The following is an 18,848-nucleotide window of genomic DNA, read 5'->3' on the forward strand; positions in this document are numbered from 1 at the left end:
CTCATGTGACCCCACGTGGAAGCAGACCTACAGCAGTGCTAGTTGGCAGGGGCACTGTGGCTCTTTATTCAGCTTCCTAGGAAGACAGTTTTGGGGAGTAGATATAAATTCAACCACGAGAAAACCAGTGTTGTGATAATGGGAAGATCCTGGTGCAAGCCCCTAGGGGGCAAGGAAGCTGGGAGGACAGACCAGAGCCGTGCCCTTTGCTCAGTCTGCAGTGCCAGGTTGATGCAAGGAGTGGTAGCTGTAAGACATGGGGGCTCCCTGTTGCTTGCCTTTCTCCACCAGCTGCTCAGCGCTAGGTAAAGCTGCTCTGGGAGGGCTCAGTGACCACACATGAGGGTGTGGGTCCATCCAGGCGTCCAAGTAGGTTGATTTTTCCCTGTTCCTGATTCAAATGATGAACGGGACAGAGTGGGTTTGGTTCTCAACCCACTGCATCTCAGCATCCATTGAGACTGTCTGAATGTCGACAGAGTTTCAGAGGTTTTGTGTCATCCTTTTACTACACCTTCCTTGAAACTTGAGGTAAGGAGGGTTAAAATATGGAAGTCCATTGGTACCTATAGTTCTCATGCTTATCTAGGAGACTGGTAAGTCTGAAGATTTAAATGCAGGAGATGCATCCCAAGTTAGGATCACGTTGGCCAGTGCAGCCTCATTCATGCCAGTACAAGCACACAGGATTCACAAACCCAAGCAAATGCAGCATGTACAAGAGGACAAACATGGAGATGTGGTCTTCTTCAGTTTATCCCTTTTAGAAAGAAATTAGTGGTATTGCACTACTCTATATCTACTCTTTATCTATCTCTCTCTATCTATTGTGTGTAGATGACAGTGGATTTTGGAAACTTTAATTCTCTTTCATAAATGTTTGAACATTCTTAAATTTTTTAGGTGTTTGCTATTTGCTGTGTGGTTCAGGAGGAGGCTGGACAATTGCACAAGCATATAAACATTTGTAGCCTTTATAAAAGCCTCTTGTTACTAAAGTCCTTTAATTATTCCTGCCTTTCCTGTTTGTGGACTGGTGGCCCAACTTTCCCAGTTCTTCCTTGGAGCCACTAGCTACAAGATGAGGCCACAAGAATGAGCTACTGCAGCAGTCACCCAGAGCCAAGTGCTGGGGCCCCTCACCTGTGGCAATGAGTAAGAAGGGAGGCAAAATGGCATAATACAAGGTCTGTTTTCAGGGCTTAAAATCACACTATATTTATGGCCTCCTCTTGAAGTCTGGCCCAATAAGTGCAACTGCTGTCTGAGGCACGGGGGATAGGGTAGGCTTTGTGGGGAGTCCATGTGCTGTGTATCAGGTAACCTTACCTGTTTTACCTGGCCATCCATTTACAGGCTGGATGGAGCTAGCCCTGACATGAGTGTGTGTAAATCCCCGTGAGGTAAATGTGTTACAGGCATTCTGTTACAGACATAGTCCAGCCTTGAGAAGATGATGCTGTCTCCACAGCTATTGCAGTATCTGCTAGCTCAGAGTCTGGCAGACTGAGAACAGCTCTGCATATGTCTAAAACTCAAGTGGTTACACAGATACGAAGAAGGTTACAGAATTTGTGCTAGCTGAAGAGAGAAGGCTTGATATCTGCCCTTAACAGAAGGGCAGTTTTCTGTAACAAATTGTTTCTGTAGTCTGAATATATTAATTTTGGTTTATTTCACACTAGGTATTACTTGGGTTTCCTCTTTCTTCTCCAGTCCCCTCAACTGAATATTGACAGAGAAGAGTTTGTTAATGAGTTATTGTTGAACCAAACAACTTGGAAGCCAAGTTTTATTTTAGTAAGGTATCAGTAGCCTAGAAGATCTCCTGAAAATGGTGCTTAGTAAAATATGCTGGTAAGCCAGTGTCTGTAATAGTATCATAAATCATAAAATGGTCTTATAAAGGTCACAAGAACATTTAGTTTTATTTTTATTTCTTCCCTGTTCTTCAGAGTTGTGTGAGGGGAAGTTTTGAAATGCATTTTCAGAAAGTTTATTAAGAAGTAGCAGTAATGACAAATGTGATCTTTGTTTTTCTCTGATTACATAGCTATGGGCTGTAAGTGTTCTCACTTCCTAATTGCAAAGGTGGTAAAACCGAATTGTTAATTAAAATCTTTTTCCTGGACAGGTCTTTAAATGCTCAAGTTAATTAAGTCTTTAAAAGCTGACATGACCAAAAATCGCAGTTTGGTCCATTGTGATACCTTATTCCAGTTAGTTTTCCGGTTATACAGAGAGCTCTCATGTGACCGAGACCCAAATTTCTTACATAAATTACAGAAAGCCTCCTTCTTCTCTTTCCTTTTCTTTAAAACTAAGGAAAGACTATTAAAAATTGTCCAGGTTTACTTTATGCATCAGTGAGAATAAAAGACCGAGCTGCATTTCCATTTTAATTTGCAGATCTGTTACCCCTCCTTTGACTGCTTGTGATGAGCAGTGTGACTAATGAGCTCTGCTGGACCAAAAAGAATGGCACTTTTCCCTTTCTTCTACTTCCCCGGTTTTTATTCCTGGGTGTGTTTTTTTAATGTTGCTTGCCTCTGATGTTTTGCAGCTTTTCTGGTCTGGGCTTGGACTAATTCCCAGATCTGTTCTTGCAGATTTTAACTTTGCTATGTACCCACCGTCAATGATAGCAACTGGAAGTGTGGGAGCAGCCATCTGTGGCCTTCAGCTCGATGATGGGGACAGCCTTACGGACCTCCTGGCCAAGATCACAAACACAGATGTGGTGAGTTTCCCACATTCCTCTTCTCCTTTCACTTCTGAGGGTGCTGTGGAGAACAGGGCCATCAAACCCAGCCTGATCTTCAAAGCCCAGTTCAGTGAAGGAGGGGCTGCTTCCAGAGTAAGTGGGCTGCAGACACGGAGCCAGCACCTTGTTTTTAGGGCTTTGAATGTCCAAAGCACTGACATAATTTTTTATTCAGGTTTTGTTCAGCAGCTTGGTGGGGAGAGCCTGTTCTGCTCACCCTGGCTGATGGTCAGGCTTGCTGTAGGGATTATGCTGCCTTGGGTACTGCCCCAGATGATGGAGCCAGCAGGCAGACAGCATCTCCAGGGCAAAAGGTCAACAAATATGTGTGCTGGTACTGTGTTTGGAACCTGGACACTGATCTGCAGGCCCTCATAGAGGTACCATCTAAAAATCCTAAATTTCAATAACGAGAATAATGAGCTAATCCTTCAGGTCTGGCACCATGGGAGGCAGGTGCAGCCCAGGCTTTCTGGGGTTTTGTCTGCAGTTTCACTAACCTCACCCCACAAAGGGAATTTCTTGGCTTGTCAGGAAGTCCAGTTGTCAGTAGGAGAGGTGAATCTGATGGCAGTTCAGTGGAGCTCAAGCTCACACCAAAGTGAGTTTGCTGGTCTGGGGTTAGCTTCTAGTGGGGATATCAAAAAACCCCAAACCTGACAGCTGTATGTGGCAGTCTCAGCAGAAAGCTGCAAGGACTGAAAGGAGCACTAGGGGTTCTTTCCCTGAGTTCTTCCACTGTGCCCCCCAGGAGCTTATGCTCCTGCAAATCCAAACCACTTGGGCTGTGGATAAACAGGAGTTTCATCTCTTGGAAGCTGACATGTTTTATCATGATATAATTCACTGAAAAGGAAAGAAAATCAGTGAGAGTTTTTGAAATACGGGCCATTAATAAGATAATGCTTTTTTTTTTTTTTTACCACAAAACTATCAGTTTCCAATGCGTTGTCCTTAACATGTGCTAACTATAAATCTTTTTATTGCTTTTAATTCTCAGAATAAATGACCTGCAATTATTAGATCTGTCATAATACTATCAAAAGAAGGCTTGTTTTTTTTCTAACAAATACTCTGCATTTTGGTTAAAAAGTCTGGTAAAATAGTCTTTTTTAACAAAAAGGGAGGAATTTAGCTTTTTTTTTCCTTTCAGTCAGATAGAGCCTAATGTTCAAGTGCAGTTGTGGGGGTTCCCATTTCTTTTGATTGGAACTGGGTTTTGCACAGAGAGAGAGGAACAGCTCCAGTTATGAATGCTCAGAATGTAAATCAAGTAGCTGCAGAAATTTAACACACACATATTTCAGTGTAAGTGGAAATTCTACACAGGTAATTAATTGCTCATTTGTTTTATAAGTATGGGGAAACAGAGTGGTCTGGTACATTACAGCAAGTGTTGGAAGCATGCAAGAAGAATTCCATACAACAATTCAGACTGCATGGCCTGGTGCAAGTAATGCACAAAGCTCATTTGTACATTTAGATTGGGCAAATCCATTAAGTTTACTTCATTTATTTGGATAACAAGAATTATCTGGTATTGGCAGTTACTACTAGCTGAGTGAGATTTTCTGCTTGGGTGTTTTTCTGATTGGATGAAACGTGGTAAGTTTTGGATGCTTCATCCAGCAAACGTCCAGGATGACAAGTGGTCAGATATTGGAGGGGCATTAAAAAAACAGGCAGACAAAGACCAGTATTTGGGGAGAGACTAATATCTTGTTAGCAAGGGTGCTGTCTTCAGCCAAGGTTGTGAATATCCACAGGATAGGGAAAGCTGTTGGTGTTGCCCCTTCATGTGTAATTCCATGTCTTAACTCCATGGAGTGCCAGAAGGGCTGGTGTCCCTCTGCTGTAAGTTTCCTTTTCTATGTCAGTGCTGAGTGAAGTTGTTCCTGCTCAGATGGTGCTTATTTTCATGCTCGTTTTTACTGATCTATGGCCAAGCAGTTGCTCTTACTCTTGCGTTTCAAAACCCATCCTGAAACTAATGCAGTTTAAAGGTGGGGAAGGACTACTTCTTGTTTCAGAGGTGGGAGGTCAGGGGGCTTGCTTGGTTTGTAGACCTGATCAGTTAACTGATAGATTTCCAAGAACAGCCTCACAAAGAGCTGGAAGAGCTGTGCACAGTGGCATAAAGCAGGACCATAGGGGCCCATGGGAATGAAGGGAATTTCTGTAACCATCATTGTCTGTGAGTTTCTTGTACTGCAGCTGTAGAAATGACAGCCTGATAGACCAGTTTGGTAATCAGCAGGAAAAGGGTAATGATAAGAGTGGGGTAATGACAGTGTAGGGTGAAGAATGGGACACAATTCTTATGGTGGGCAGGGGAGGGTCAGGGAGGAAGGCAGTGAAGGAAAAGAGAGTAAATGGAAAGCTTAAGGGGATCCTTCACAATCTTGGTGAAGCCTGCTTCTGGTGTTGTGAAACAGAACTGAGTACATTACCGCCTGCAGAAATACTAAGGTAGTCCTTTGGAATTCTTTTTTGAAGGCAGAAGTGCTCAGGTACCACCAAAATCCAGACCTAGAACAGGTACCTTCAGCAGAGCTCATCACTTGGTTCCTGTGCTATCTGATTAATGATGCAATCTTCTATCACTAAATCATCTTCCCCATATCAAGCTCCAGATAAACCTTTGATGTTGTTTCCACAGTATTTTAGTAGCTGTCAGAAGGAAGATCTCAAGGCACCTCTTGCTGGTGTATTTGTATTTGAGGTATTCTGTGGGTTTTGATTGATGATGGAGTAGCTGAATTCTGTCCTGGAGATGCCAGAGAGTTGTTCAAGGTAGTTCTTCACCTCCTCTGAGAGTTTCCCTGTGCAGTCACAAGGATCTTTTCCATTCTTGCTCCTTGGGCAAGAGGTTTGCATTGCAGCAAGAGCACAGTGCTGACATTAGTCAGCTCTTAGGTGAGCACAAGCAAACTCAACACAAGGTCCATGAGAGCTACATCATTGGAACCTTGCAAGATACCTAGCTGTGCCTTGATTCCCTGGTCACAGGGAAGAGAATTTTCCTCCTTCACCCATCATTTTTGACAACAAATTGATTGTGACCATCCCCTTTTGATGCAGTCCTTGCTGTGGTGATCTGTTCCTTAGTCACGTTCATGCATGGGCTTATGTTCAGAAGGTCCCACAAGGCTAGAGGCAGCTGCTTGATTGCATGGCTGGGGTTTTCCTGTTGCAGTAGGAAGGACTTGCCTTGCTGCTTAACCTGAGAGGCTCTCGTTGAATCAGTATCCCAGCTGACTCCTCCCGTGCTCAGTCTTCATACTGGGGACAGGTTTGTACAGATGGAAGTCACAGTAGGATGTCTTTCTGGTGGAATTAATTTTTCTTCTTTATACAGTAGAGCCTATGTTATATAAGAGGCACTTGAAGCTTTTTCAGGAATCCCAGTGCTTCCTAATGTAAGACCCTTTTGTGGCATCTGGCAGATTGGACAACTTTGTCTCTCCTTTTTTCTATCTTGATTGTTTCAGAAAGAAAATACCTGCCAAAACAGTTTAGTACTTCCAAAGTGGTTAAGAAAAAAAAAAGGATGAATTTTTTTATGCATTGGAAGATTCTTCATGCCTTTTCTTTGAAATGTAGTAGATGGGATTTTGTCAGAAATGTGCTTTTTGCCATCCAGGTAAAAATTTCCCCAGATGTGGCTGAGCTTATATGCCTTTGGGAGAAAAAAAAATAAATCACTCTTTCCAAGTTACAAAGAAATCTTAAGATTTTACTGGTCACATCTCTCCAAGAGCTATTGGCACTGGGTAGAAACAAGCTTACTTTCCTTTCTTCCTGGTCTCATCCCACAGAAGCAGATCCTGCAGAGAGTCTTATTCATGCCCTAGTCAGGACACACTCAGGACAAAAGGAGTTTCTGGATAGTTTATTCACTAAAATAATGTCAGTCTTTGCAGAAGTTAAAGGTGCTGTCATTTTTCAAGATGCTTCTTGCTGTTGCAGAGGTGGTCTTAATACAAAGTCTGTCTCCTGCAAGCTTTGAAGTCTTAGCCCAACCAAAGGTAGCCAGGATTTTTAGCATGGGCAAAACAGTGTATTTTTCATTAGCCAGATATTTGGAAATGGCAGAAATATTTTCCTAGAAACATTCTCCATGACTTGTGCATTGGAAAAATGCAGAAGGGCCCAGGACTTGCAGCTCTCATGACACATTAAACCTTGAGAGCGAGAGAAGCAACTGAAAACAGGGTCTCAGGGAAGTATCTGGCAGTCTCAATAATAGGTAGTAATACCAGCCCCATCTGTAAAATGTATTGTTAGAAAAAATGTACTGGCTAGATTGTGTAAGTGTTAGCCCAAGGCTGTGTTAGTGAAGAGTAAGGACTATTGTAATATATTTTAGGCTGGGACTTAATTGATGTTGAATGAGCAGCTTCAGTTCTCTCACTTCCCAGTTTCTGATGCCTGAGAGCTCTTCCTGCAGCAGCACAATTAATTCATCATCACTGTGTGTATGATTTTGTTTTCAAAGGGGCAGTTAGGGAAGAGGAAGAAAGCAGAGTGCCTAGGCTTCGGGAGCATCACGCGGTCAAAGACAGAGGGAACTCACAGAAATTACAGTTCTGCAGAGGAAAAACTTCTTGCCCCTCCCAGTGCCTCCTGCTAGCCCACAGGAAACAGCACAGAGCTGAGGGAGAGTCCTTCCCAACCAGAGGGTCCCGGGGGCTTCTGCTCTCTTTTCTTTTGGTGTGTGTTATTACATAGCATAGAAACAGATGTTGGGACTGTTTCGTTGGCTTTCCCAAAAATGTCACTATCTTGACATGAAGGATGAAAAAATTTCAGCTTCCAAGTTGCAAGTGTATGAAAATAGAGATTGATAGTGAAATCTTGATACAACTTAACTTTTCTGAACTTCCACTGGTTTATAATGGTAATTTGAAGGTGCTGTTGCTGTAAAACAGCAGCTGTAAACCAGGAGGCTGGAATCAGTGAAGGTATTTTAGATTTACACTGGGGTAGCTGAGACCAAAGTTTGGCTTTTAGTGCTATATTATTTTTTATGCATGTTTCATTAAGAATTAGACCAAAAATATGTTCTTAATAAAGAGCATTTAATTTAGAACCCAGCTGCTGGGTAAGCAAACAACAAAGGCATGGATGTTTCTTTCAAAACCACATTTGTGTCAGCTATCCTTGCATGAATCCAAAGCAGTGCTCCAAACTTGAGATGAGATAGTACAAGGCATTCTGCCTGTGTAATTCTAGGAGTAATGGTTATTTCTGATAAATACCTGCCCTGGGCCATTTGGTGAATGTTGTATCACATTCTGAAGAGACAGTGATGATGAGGCCATGCAAACCTTGATTTAATTACTCCTTCCACCTACAAAATGAACACTGGGGAACTACTCTTGGAGAAGCTGAGGAGCTCAGCAGCCTTATGGGTTGTGACAGTGGCTCTGTGTGGTGTATCTGAATTGCTTTTTCTGATCATTATTATCCCAAATAGTCACTAAGAACTAGTCCCACACAGCTTCACACAGGTCTGCAGGACGGTGATTGCATGTTCTGATCTCCTTTGCTGCCAGAGGGGGGGAACATTTCCTTTGCTGTTGCTTGAAGAGGCTGGTGGGCAAGGAGTTAACAGACCCACTCAGAGGAAGCTTCTGAGCTCCCTGTGTATCTCTTGGTCATTGCAATGGAAAAACAACTCCGGATGTCAGGCATTTCCATAGCATCCCAGACCAGCACTCCAGTGTCCCCAGTGGAACCAGATGCTTCAGAGGAGGATACGAGCATCCCGGTTGTGTACAATTAGGGGATGTGAGAAAGGATAGCTTGAATGGGTTAGAGCACATTTTAAGGCCTTGGAATTAATATTCTGCTTTGCCTTGGGCAAATCTCACTTCTCACCTCTTGGAAGTGCAGCCAGAAGTTCAGTGTGTTAGCTCACTAGCCATGGATCTGGAGACCTCCACTCATTATGGCCACTCTTTGGAAGCGTGGCATGTATGATTTGTCCTCTACATCTTGCATCTCCTGAGCCCTTCCATTCTTTGGTACTTCAGATTTAGTCATGGAAGAGAGATACGTTATGATTTGTAAAGAGCTCAAGAGACAATTGCAGGAGTAGGTGATGGGTTTGTAACTGTTTCAAAGCACCTTGGGCCAGAATCTTGTAGGTTAAGGTCACTGAGAATTAGGCACACAACCAACTTCTAAAGGTAACCTTACTTTCAGTAGCAGGTTGCATTTAGTGACCTCTTTCTGTGAGGCTGAGTGCATTAAAACGTAGAAACAATTATATTAAAAATTCTTTCAGACTTACATCATTGACAAAAGCTGGCAAAGTTAGATTCCAAATATTCCAAATTTAGATTCCAGGACAGTTTTAGTAGCTGTTTGGCCAGGTTCACTCCATGTGATAATGAGGGTTATACTCACATGTAAGGAGCATCTTCTTCCTAGAACCCAGTTCCCAAGGTTGCATCTGGATGACAAAAGGAGTTGTGCTCTCCAGCATCAGAAGCAGGGGAAAGGTTTTCAGGCAGAGTCAACATGTAGGTTTGTACACGGCCACAGCTCCTTTTTAAAAGTCTCTTCCCAGATGGGAACTGGTGTAAACTGAGGGGTTTTGAAAATCCAAAGTGTATCTAAGGACCTGAGGTAGAAAGAAAAAAGGAGCTAAGCTTTTCTTAAAGTCTTGCAGAAGCAGCTGGTTGTGAGCCCTTGAAAATGTGGAGTCAGGCTGTTTTGCTGACTGGATCCATAATAAATGGCATTTAAGTATCTCCACTTACATGTTCTACATATGTCAGTGCTGGGATCTTTCCACCACCACCACTTCCCAAGTTCTGAAAAGTCCCTGCATAAAGATCCCTGCAAATTTCTGCACAGAAACAACGTTCAGAACCACCACATTCAAGAATTCAGTTTCTGTTGAGCCACGGTACAAAATGATGGAAATCCATCCTGAATGGACAGCATTTGAACATTTTCCCTACAGCACACACACCATTTATCCCTTCCTTTGTAGTGTTTAGGGCCTGTGGTTTTGGAACCAAGTAACAGGGCTCGCTGTATCTTATCCTGCCTTATTTGTTGCAGACCGCATTTTGTATGCAAGGAAACAACAGACAAAATAGCCTCCAAAAGAAAGGAAGAATGAGATAGTTTCCTAAGTTGTCTTTGCCTGAGTTGGCAGCTGCTCTGCTTCATTCAGCTTTTTGTTCCCCAGTGAGTGCTGTGCGTGTGTAGCAACAATGGGGTGATGCAGTTACACCACGGGCTCATGGCGGAGTTCCGTCTGATCCATTCATAAATACAGCCCGGGACAGCGCCACGAGGAAGCCGGGCCCCGAGGAACCGGCTCCACAGCCCCGGCACCGCTGCCCCACCAGCTCAGGGGCCAGCAAGAGATAGTCCGGCCAGAGACTGGCCCCTGATCTCCGGCAGGGAATCCTTGCTCAGCTCACACAGCTTTGTGTAACACAGGCAAGTTGTCACAGCTTGGTTTTGGTTTTCTTTCCTTTTAAATTCCCTTTTTCAATAGACGTTTTTTACAGGGTGGTAAAATCGCAGCTTTTTGCCATTGCAAAATATATCTGTTAGGCAGAGATGAGCAACTCGGAATCTCAAGTCACATTAAGCAGGGAGTACACATTTTGAGCATGGCATCTGCCCCTGGATCACTCTGCCAGTGCTTTGGCTTTACTCTCACTTTTTCCAGTTCTGAAAACATTGTTCTCTCCTGTTGCTATGAGAAATACCCACACGAGCAACAGGAAACCAACAAACGAACTGTTTAAGCAAACAGTGGAACTGAATCTAGAAAGTGCACGACTGAAAGTGCTGAAAAGACTGAAAACTTGCAGAGAAAAATGTGCCATCTCCCAAATATTAGACTTAGTCATCATCTATATTGCGTTATTAAATAATGAAGCAATAGTAAGTGGAGAAATTCTGGCATAGATGTGAATTTTTTTTTATTTTTTTTTTTTTAAGTGAGATAGACATGAAATGCCCTTTGGAACAGCAAATTACTATTTTCTGTACTTGCAGATGGAAAAACAGAGACACAGATGCTTATCTGTAATTGATGCTATTTGTTACAGTAGCAAAAATAGACACATTTAGGAGGGAAAATGTTTGTTTTTAAACTGTGTCCATTAGATGGACATTAGATAGGTAGATCACTGATATACAGTAGATGTAGTAAGTGGGCATGATATTCCCACAGCAGCTTTTTCAGGCTCTTGTTTTGGAGAACATCGGTGAGCTAAAGGCCCTTCCCACTTTGGGAAGGAGTCCCTGTTCATGTCAACAGTGAGGCATGTGCTTTGGAGAGGTTTTTTGGTGCCTAAATGTGAAACAGCAGAGGAATCCAGCTGCCTTTTGTATTTAGGGGTACAGATGACACCTTCCACGCTGGAATTTACGTAAATCCCAACCCTATAATGCGTGTCTGATTGCTGCTTTCCTACATTACCCAAAAGATGCATACATGACTGGTGAAGTATTGTCATTTCAGATATCTCCAGCATCCCTTCCATTTATCATACCAGGTCCCACCACCCCCCCCCCAAAAAAAAAAAAAAAGTGCTTTTCTGGTTTCCCTTTTGCAACTAGTTTTAAGAAAGAGGAAGAGATTTTTATGACAGTCATCGGGGGTCTTAACAGTTACTTGTGAAGTAATTAATATATATGTGTAAAACTAACCACCTTTTAACACAGAAATGGGAGAAGTTTTTTGCAGTTTTCCCAGCTTTGGGACTTACAGCCCTCAGGAAAGCACCCAGGGTTTGGATCCAGGCTCCTGATTCTGTGCAGGAAATGTGAGAGCATCAAGAAGTATCCAGCAGAGTTATAGCTTGGTATTTTGTGTCGTTTGTATACACGTGTTATGTACAACAGCAGCCCTACTGTTACTCTTCTGCTGCTGGTTGTAAAAAAGTCTAGGGTTGCTGTTTGGTTTTTGAAACCCCTCGAGAAGTGACCCTCTGAATTGTTTACAGGGATTGTCCTCTTGGCACTGCAGAGGATTTCATGGCTCTGCCTTGCCTTGGTCTGGGCTGGGTGCAGCTAGGGCTGTGGTAGCAGTAGCAGGCATGCACATTCCTGTCAGCTTCCCCAGGGTTATCAAGCTGTGCTCTGGGCAGCCGGATGTCCATACATCTCTGAGATACAGTGTCACTTCTCTTCAGTTGTTTCTTCCTGGTCTGATCAAAGCTGTTTACCTGGCTCAGTCTTTGGCTGGTGCTGACCTTATTTTTCTGTGGCTGCTGATGCACAGCACCTTACCATCAAACTTAAGATCTTGTCAAGGGTTAAGCAATATTTAAATTTAACAGAATTAAACCAGAACCTGGTTAAACAGTAGTTTTGCAGTCTTTGGTTTCTTCCTTAAGTGCTGCCGTAATGCATTTTCTCTGGACACTGGTATTCCCAAAGTAATGCCATCGTGGATGGGCAAGGCTGGCTGGCTGACAGGTTCAAACCAGTTTCCATGTACCTGTTTGGAGGCTTTCTGGGGTAAGCTTTCTTACTCCTTCTCCTAGACAAGACCAAAATTGAGATGCAAAAGGAGAGTCTAAAAGTCACAATACAAAATGTGCTGTGTCCCGAGGCACTGTGGAAGAGGCAAGAGCTAAGTCCTCCAGTTCTGCACAGGATGCCTCCCTGCCTGCCCAAATCAGTCAGTGGCAAAGCTGTGGTGGCTGCTGGCACAAGGAACACAGGGTCCATCAGATGTGAGTGTTAGATGACCAGCATGGGTCCAGGGCACTGTTGTGCTGTGAAATTAATCTGTTGGCCTTGATATCTTTCAGAGTGGTTGTCATCATGGGAGTAGGTGCCATAAATACACAGCCTCAGTCCCTTTATGGTCACAGAAGCTCTGGATTGAGTCAAAACAGGGAAAGAGAGAAACAATGCATAGCTGCAACAGTTTAGGTTAGAACTGATCTTTTTCTCTGTGGAGAAGGTGGTGTACTGCTCCTCAGTTGCTGTGGGATCTGATTCTGAGACCATCATCATCATCCAAAAGGTACAGTCAGTCAGCTTCTGTTTGGAACAGGTGCCAATGAAGACTTCAAAATGGTTAGATCAAGTCTATGGCAGAAATCCAAGCTAAGTTACTAGAATAGTTTAAAAATGTCTTTTTAATACCACCCCCCTGCCCCCCCCCCCTTTTTTTTTTTTTTTTTAATTTTCAGTATTTTCACTATCTTGCCAGGGATGCTGTGATTCTGGGAGAGGATGTCTTGCACATGTTAAACTCAGTAAAGCTGGAGAGACAGGCTGCATGTGTCACAGTGAGGTAGTCCTGGAGCTCAGAGCAGTCAGGACTGAAACTCCCAGTGATTACCACTGTAAAGTGAGAGCCTGTGGGCTGAGTTGAGTGGGATGCCTCTCCTGATAGCTTGCCAGTGGCATTTGCATAATAGTATTATCAACATCAGTTTAAAACTGGAAGCTGAGAAGCAGTATAGGGAAAATATGTAGGTGTGGAAAAGTTCAAGAAAATGAAAATATGTGTATAATAGTCTGCAGGATCTTTTCTGGTTGCTTGTGTTTTCTTTCAAGATTGTCGTTCATGGAAACGGAAATTCTCAATTATTATTGACTTGAATTAGTAGATCCTGCCATAGGCCTCCTGATTCCTCCTTCCAGTCATTTTCACTGCCAACATTTCCATCACAGCCAAAAGTGTACTCCTCATCAGACATAGAAAATCATTGCTTTTCCTTCACATGCTTTTCAAGTCTGCTACTAAAATCACCCAGGGATGAAAAAATTTCAGAAAAAAAAAAAGTCCAAAACTTAATTGCCTTTTTAGTTCTGTACATGCTGAAGTAAAAATAAAGCTATGGAATGGAAAGTACCTGAACTATTTTAATCATAAAAACTACTAGACCATATAGAAGAATGGGGAAGTTGATCCATGTGACACACACTTTAAGAACTTTTTTATAATAACAACAAAGGCAACCCTACAGTATTCTGAAGGAATGGCTCAGTCACTGTACTGCAAAATTAGGGCCATTACTTCGGTGCCTTAGACTGTTCTATCAAGGAAGATTTGTTGAAAATAGTGCAATTCACACTTTTCTTTCTTTTCAATATGTTTTTAAAGCTTTAATTTTCTCTTGTCCATGCTATCTAGAGCTTCCAGAATGGGATTCCACCAGTTAAATGGGGACACGTGCAGTAAATGCACATGAAACTTGGAGAGGTTGCAATGCTGCATCACAGGAAGGCCAAACTGATTGTCTTGAGAGAGGGGTTGTATTTTTTGTATTGTGTCACTTCACTTTGGGTTGGTGGAAAGTGCCAGTAAGGCAAACAGACATGGTAGCTCCATCTATGAATGAGCCACTTGCTGTATCACACTATGATAACTGGGCTGAGAAGATAATCATACTAAATTCATACTTTTTTTTGCTTTCACCTGTGTAATTACCATGCCACTGGTGTACTTAATAGATGTTAAAACTAGTTGAGGACTGAGACTGTGGTTCTAGGGTACATCAGACGTGTTCTCAGAATTTTTCATATAAGAAGTACACGTTTCATACAAGAGTACAAGCCCTTTGCTTACACGTCACATTGGCCAAGCGTAAACTTCTGCCAACTTCAGTTTATTAAAAAAACCATTGACAGGCAGAGTTGGCATCTCACCTGGCATGAAGCACCCAGCTCAAATCTGTCTGCACCACTCTGCCATGGTGCTGTGCCAGGTGTCAGCTCTTGTCCCACAGCTACTACAGGGAGTGAAAAACTCAAGTCGTGTGAATACCTGAGCAGAAGCAGTGGCGTGGGGCTGTGCATGATCTTCAGCACACCAGGGTGGTTGGCTGGTGGGGTAGTGCACAGAGCCAGCATTCATCATTGCACAGCTTCAGCCTTAGGTGGACACATTTGTTGTATCTACAGCACCTGTACTGCAGAGTTTGGGCTGCATCTGCTGGTGTGTACCAAGTATTTCTGCAGCGTGACTGAGGTTCACCTGGGAATCTGGCATCAGGGAGGGTTTCTTTACTATGGTTTCCTCACTGTATTTTAATTGTGGAATTTGACAACCTGAAAAATAGAAGTTTTGCCATTTTTGCTTTGTGCTGGCCAGGCAATTTCAGCTCCTCAGCTGATGCTTCATAAACAAGATTAGTTAAGCAGAATGTATTGCTCAGAGTAATAGAAATACCTGAGTTTTAGTATGCAAATAGCAACACTTTTTTGGAGAAGCTGTTTTGTGCTGAATGCAACATGTTGGTCATTTTACCACAGCGTTCTTTCTCTTAAAGAATTCAGTGGTATGTTATTTTAAGTTCAAAACATAAGTGTAGACCAGAGCTAATGCATGACAGAAAAAATACATCAGTGGTCTGTGGATCCCTGTATGAAATAAAATCCATGCAAACTGTGACAGTTCCAGTCTGGGCCCCTTCATTGGTTTTATGTACAAACTGAAGACATCAGAAGTGACGCAGTTCTCTGTAGGAAAATCTAGAGATTTCTTCATACATTAAATGAAGTCTTGAATTGACCATCAGAAGTTTTTATAGTAACGATGTAAATGATCCTGCCTAAGGGTGTTTAGAAACAGACAAAGTTGGCTCCAAATGCTCAAGCCTTATGTTCCGCTTGTCACCACCCTTCCTTCCCCAAGCCTGGCTGCAAGGAAATTGCCTCATTAAGCTCTCCAGTCTGAAGCTGCTTGTAAAAAAATCTGGCTTATTTTCAGAAGGACATACTATTTTGAAATTGCGCACCACTGTGCTTTAAAAGAAGTGATCCTTACACAAAAAAAAAAAAAAAAAGTACATTATGAGTGTAATCTGTTACACGAGTCTCCAAACTGGTGCCCTTGTTCTTTTTTTTCCATTTGAAAGTGCCTTGACCTTTGAAGTGAGTTGTTGCCATCGCCCTCTCACAAACAGGTGAATGCTTACAATTGACTTAAAACCCTCCCAAGCTAATAATGAGAGATTTTCTTTATCTGATTTTCTGATAAGTGCTTTGGAAGAAAGTCCAAGGAATTTGTCCAGCTCCCAGCATTACACAGGCAGTTCCAGTATTAGGAAATCACTAAAGCTCCAGTAACACCAGAGCAAACCTCAGCTATAAAAAAAGAAAAACGTTACCTGGTTAAACAAAAGTACATATTCTTACCTTAAAAAAGTCACCTTTCTCAGCAGCAGCAAGGAAAAGTGGTGTCAGACAGAGAAGCCCTTCTCCTTACCTTTTACTAAAAGGAAAGGAGGAACCCCATGAGGTGAGGCATGCTGATACCTTGCTTATCTGTCCTAGATCTCATCACCAGAAAATCCACCGTGCTCACATTTTACTGTATCTTCAAAGGCATTTGCTTCAATCTGTCACCTACAAATCTTCCTGTTCCACTCAGAGAGGTTAAATCCCAAAGCTCTCCTCTCTAGGAGCAGGACCCCAGCAGGCTGCAGTCCCCAGGCAGTGGGAGCTCAAACAGGGAGAGGCAGCTTGCCCAGTGCTCCTCTTGAGTGGCCTGGGTTTAGGCATACCCTCCTCCATCAAACCCTGTCTGTAATGAAGTTGATGCATGAACAGTGTGTCTGGTAACTGCAGTTTCTTTTATTAACCTCCTGCTGACAGGGTTACCACATGAGGAGCTGGGAAAGGCAGTGGATGCTGGTGTGGGATGGAGATGGAGATGCAGCCCAATGTGGGTCTACCTAGGGTCACAGCACAGGTGCTGGGATGAGCTTGTTTCCTGTCTCAGGGCAGGGGAAGCATTGACCAGGCACATGGAGACCATTGTTTTCCAACACAGCCTTCCAGCCTTTCCTCTTGAGTGGTTGTTTTGTGTAGTACATTGATAATTCCTGCATCCTGCTGAGTTGACAGCAAACTTCAGGTGATCTGTGGTTCTGAGCCCTGTGGTTATTTACTAGTTGCAAATGATTGTGATTATTCACTGGCTGTGGCAATGCAGTGATGGTGCTCATGAGATATCACTGATCTTCCAAGAGCATCATTCCTGCTCACAGATGGCTGGGATGAATTATAGGAGTGGGGGAAATCAGGGCACAACCCAGAGGTGTCTACAAGTTGCTCGGGGTGATCTCTGCAATACATCTGATGCAGGAGTGACTCCAGCACAGGGACAGGGACTGGTGTGACCAAGAGCAGGTTGCAGCACTCCCTTGCTGTATCGTGGACTTCACTGGTGCCTGCTGGAACTCAGGAGCAGTGTGCTGTGCTCTGTGAGACAAGGAGCCCACTGCCAGTCACCTCATTTCAGTGTTAGATGCTCATTAGACCATCTTAAACAAACTGACCATATCCCAACTTCTTTGGCATCATGCTTCATTTGCATTCTGACTCTGTGCCAGTAGTATGGCACATACATACCATTTTTCCTATAACCTGGTTTCCATAGGAAGGAAGTGTGGGTGCCTGGGCTGACAGGTAACTCCCCTGCAGGGACTCCTCTGTGCTCAGCCAGGTTTAGATGCAAACAGGGATGGCACTTGCCTTCCTCCAAAGCCCATCCCCTGATCATAAGGGCTCTGAATTGAATGCAGTATGCCATTTTCTTAGCCATGTATCTTGGCTAACCTTGGGCTGTATTTCTTCAAGAAATCAAAAGATATTTGATACCCATTCCCTGTGCCATGCTGAATTCAAACTGTACTTAATCATCTCAAAAAAAAAATCACAATAACTGGAAACTTTGGTTAAGAGCTGGCTAACGTTGGTAGAATCACCTGCTTTCCTTAACCCTTGGAGACAAGAGGTACTTCTTAAATTGCGGTTTCTCTTCTTACATAAAAAATCCAGCCTGAGGCAGAGGGCAAGCTGTGGGAAAGTTCAGCTCCAGTGACTGAGACTTGGGAAAGTTGGGAGCTGTGAGAAGCATTGGTTACAGTGGAGCTGTGCTGGGGTAGGTATGGTATGGCTGCAAGCCAGCTCATTCGACCCCAGCTCCTTTTACAGGGGACATCCCACAGCCTCTGAGGACAAAAGGTGAACACAGGGAAGGCTTGGTTTGCCTGCCACATGCACACGACATTGCAGTGGAGGTTTTTTGTGTCACCATGCCTCTGCCACTGTGTTGTTAGTCACCATACTGAGGGAACAAACTTCTGAAGCAAATTGTGCACAAGTAGCCCAGACACTCAGGAGATTTTGGCAATTTTGCTCTGTCTTTAGCAGGTGTGATCCACACCACTGAATATTTTTGTCTCTAATAAAAACAGCTTCTCATGCAGTTTCTTTCATGGGTCCATTTGAAAAGCTATTCCTCACAGCCTCCCTTTGGTAGATGCACCTTCAGAGAAGGGTTGTGATGATTCATTATATTAAGCAGGATGGTTTCAGGACAAAGAGAGGAGGTGATTTTGCAGCTACCAGCTCCTGGCCAGTAGGCAAGAAAAATGGGTGTGCATGGTACCAGAGGTAACTGTGCCCATCACAGACACAAATGTCATCAGCAGAACTCTGCATCTGATGTGTTTTCACAGGCTGGCTAGGATGGCAAATTAAACCTCCATACATGAGTATTTCAGACTCTTCTGAATAATCAGGTATTGCATGGAGGAAGTGGGTGCTGCTAGTAATAGTCTAGCTCCCCAGAGTTTTAGGGCATCCCATACAGGGTTCCTGGGCTCACACAAGTCCCAGGTCAGTGCCCAGCTCTGTTCTTCACCAGTCCTGCCTGAAAGTGGGGATCGTGAGACTGGGTCTCACCGTCCCTGCCAGACACTGCCAGGGCTCTGGTTAAAATATTCTGCTGTAAAATTCCCACTACCCAAAACTGCCTTTCTTTACTGCCTGAAGTCTTTGGGAGAGATTCAGACCTCTTACACAGACCAGGGCTTCAGTGAGTTTATAATATCAGTGTCTTTTCCAGCATTGTAGAAGGACTCCACAGGGCTGCTTTTAGGAAAAAGCAGTTACCATGTCTTATTGATACTCTCACAGTCCCAGTGCACTGCACATAATTGGTGTTGTGTTTGTACAGTCATGCCTAGTTTTATTTTTCAGTTTCTGCTATAACCAGGTGTTAATGTTTTCTCTCTTTTTTTTTTAATATCCATATTATTCCATATCTTCCAGAATATTATTGAGAATGAGG

At 43.3% G+C, this 18,848-nt stretch overlaps 1 protein-coding gene across 2 annotated transcripts in view; it reads left to right on the forward strand.

Annotated features, from left to right (window-relative positions):
* The window catches only part of CCND2 (cyclin D2), a 34,463-nt gene that overhangs the window by 13,304 nt on the left and 2,311 nt on the right, over positions 1-18,848 (forward strand). Inside the window, exons 4-5 of one of the 2 annotated variants that reach the window (XM_071733413.1) lie at positions 2,610-2,740; positions 7,263-7,429. In XM_071733413.1, coding sequence (XP_071589514.1) covers positions 2,610-2,740; positions 7,263-7,397 — 266 coding nt within the window. In that variant the 3' untranslated portion in view covers positions 7,398-7,429. Of the gene's footprint in view, positions 1-2,609; positions 2,741-7,262; positions 7,430-18,848 lie in introns of those variants that run through there. The other variant, XM_071733415.1, reaches the window with a different exon arrangement.

Source organism: Heliangelus exortis, chromosome 1, assembly GCF_036169615.1.
Source record: "Heliangelus exortis chromosome 1, bHelExo1.hap1, whole genome shotgun sequence".
Lineage (NCBI taxonomy): Eukaryota > Metazoa > Chordata > Aves > Apodiformes > Trochilidae > Heliangelus > Heliangelus exortis.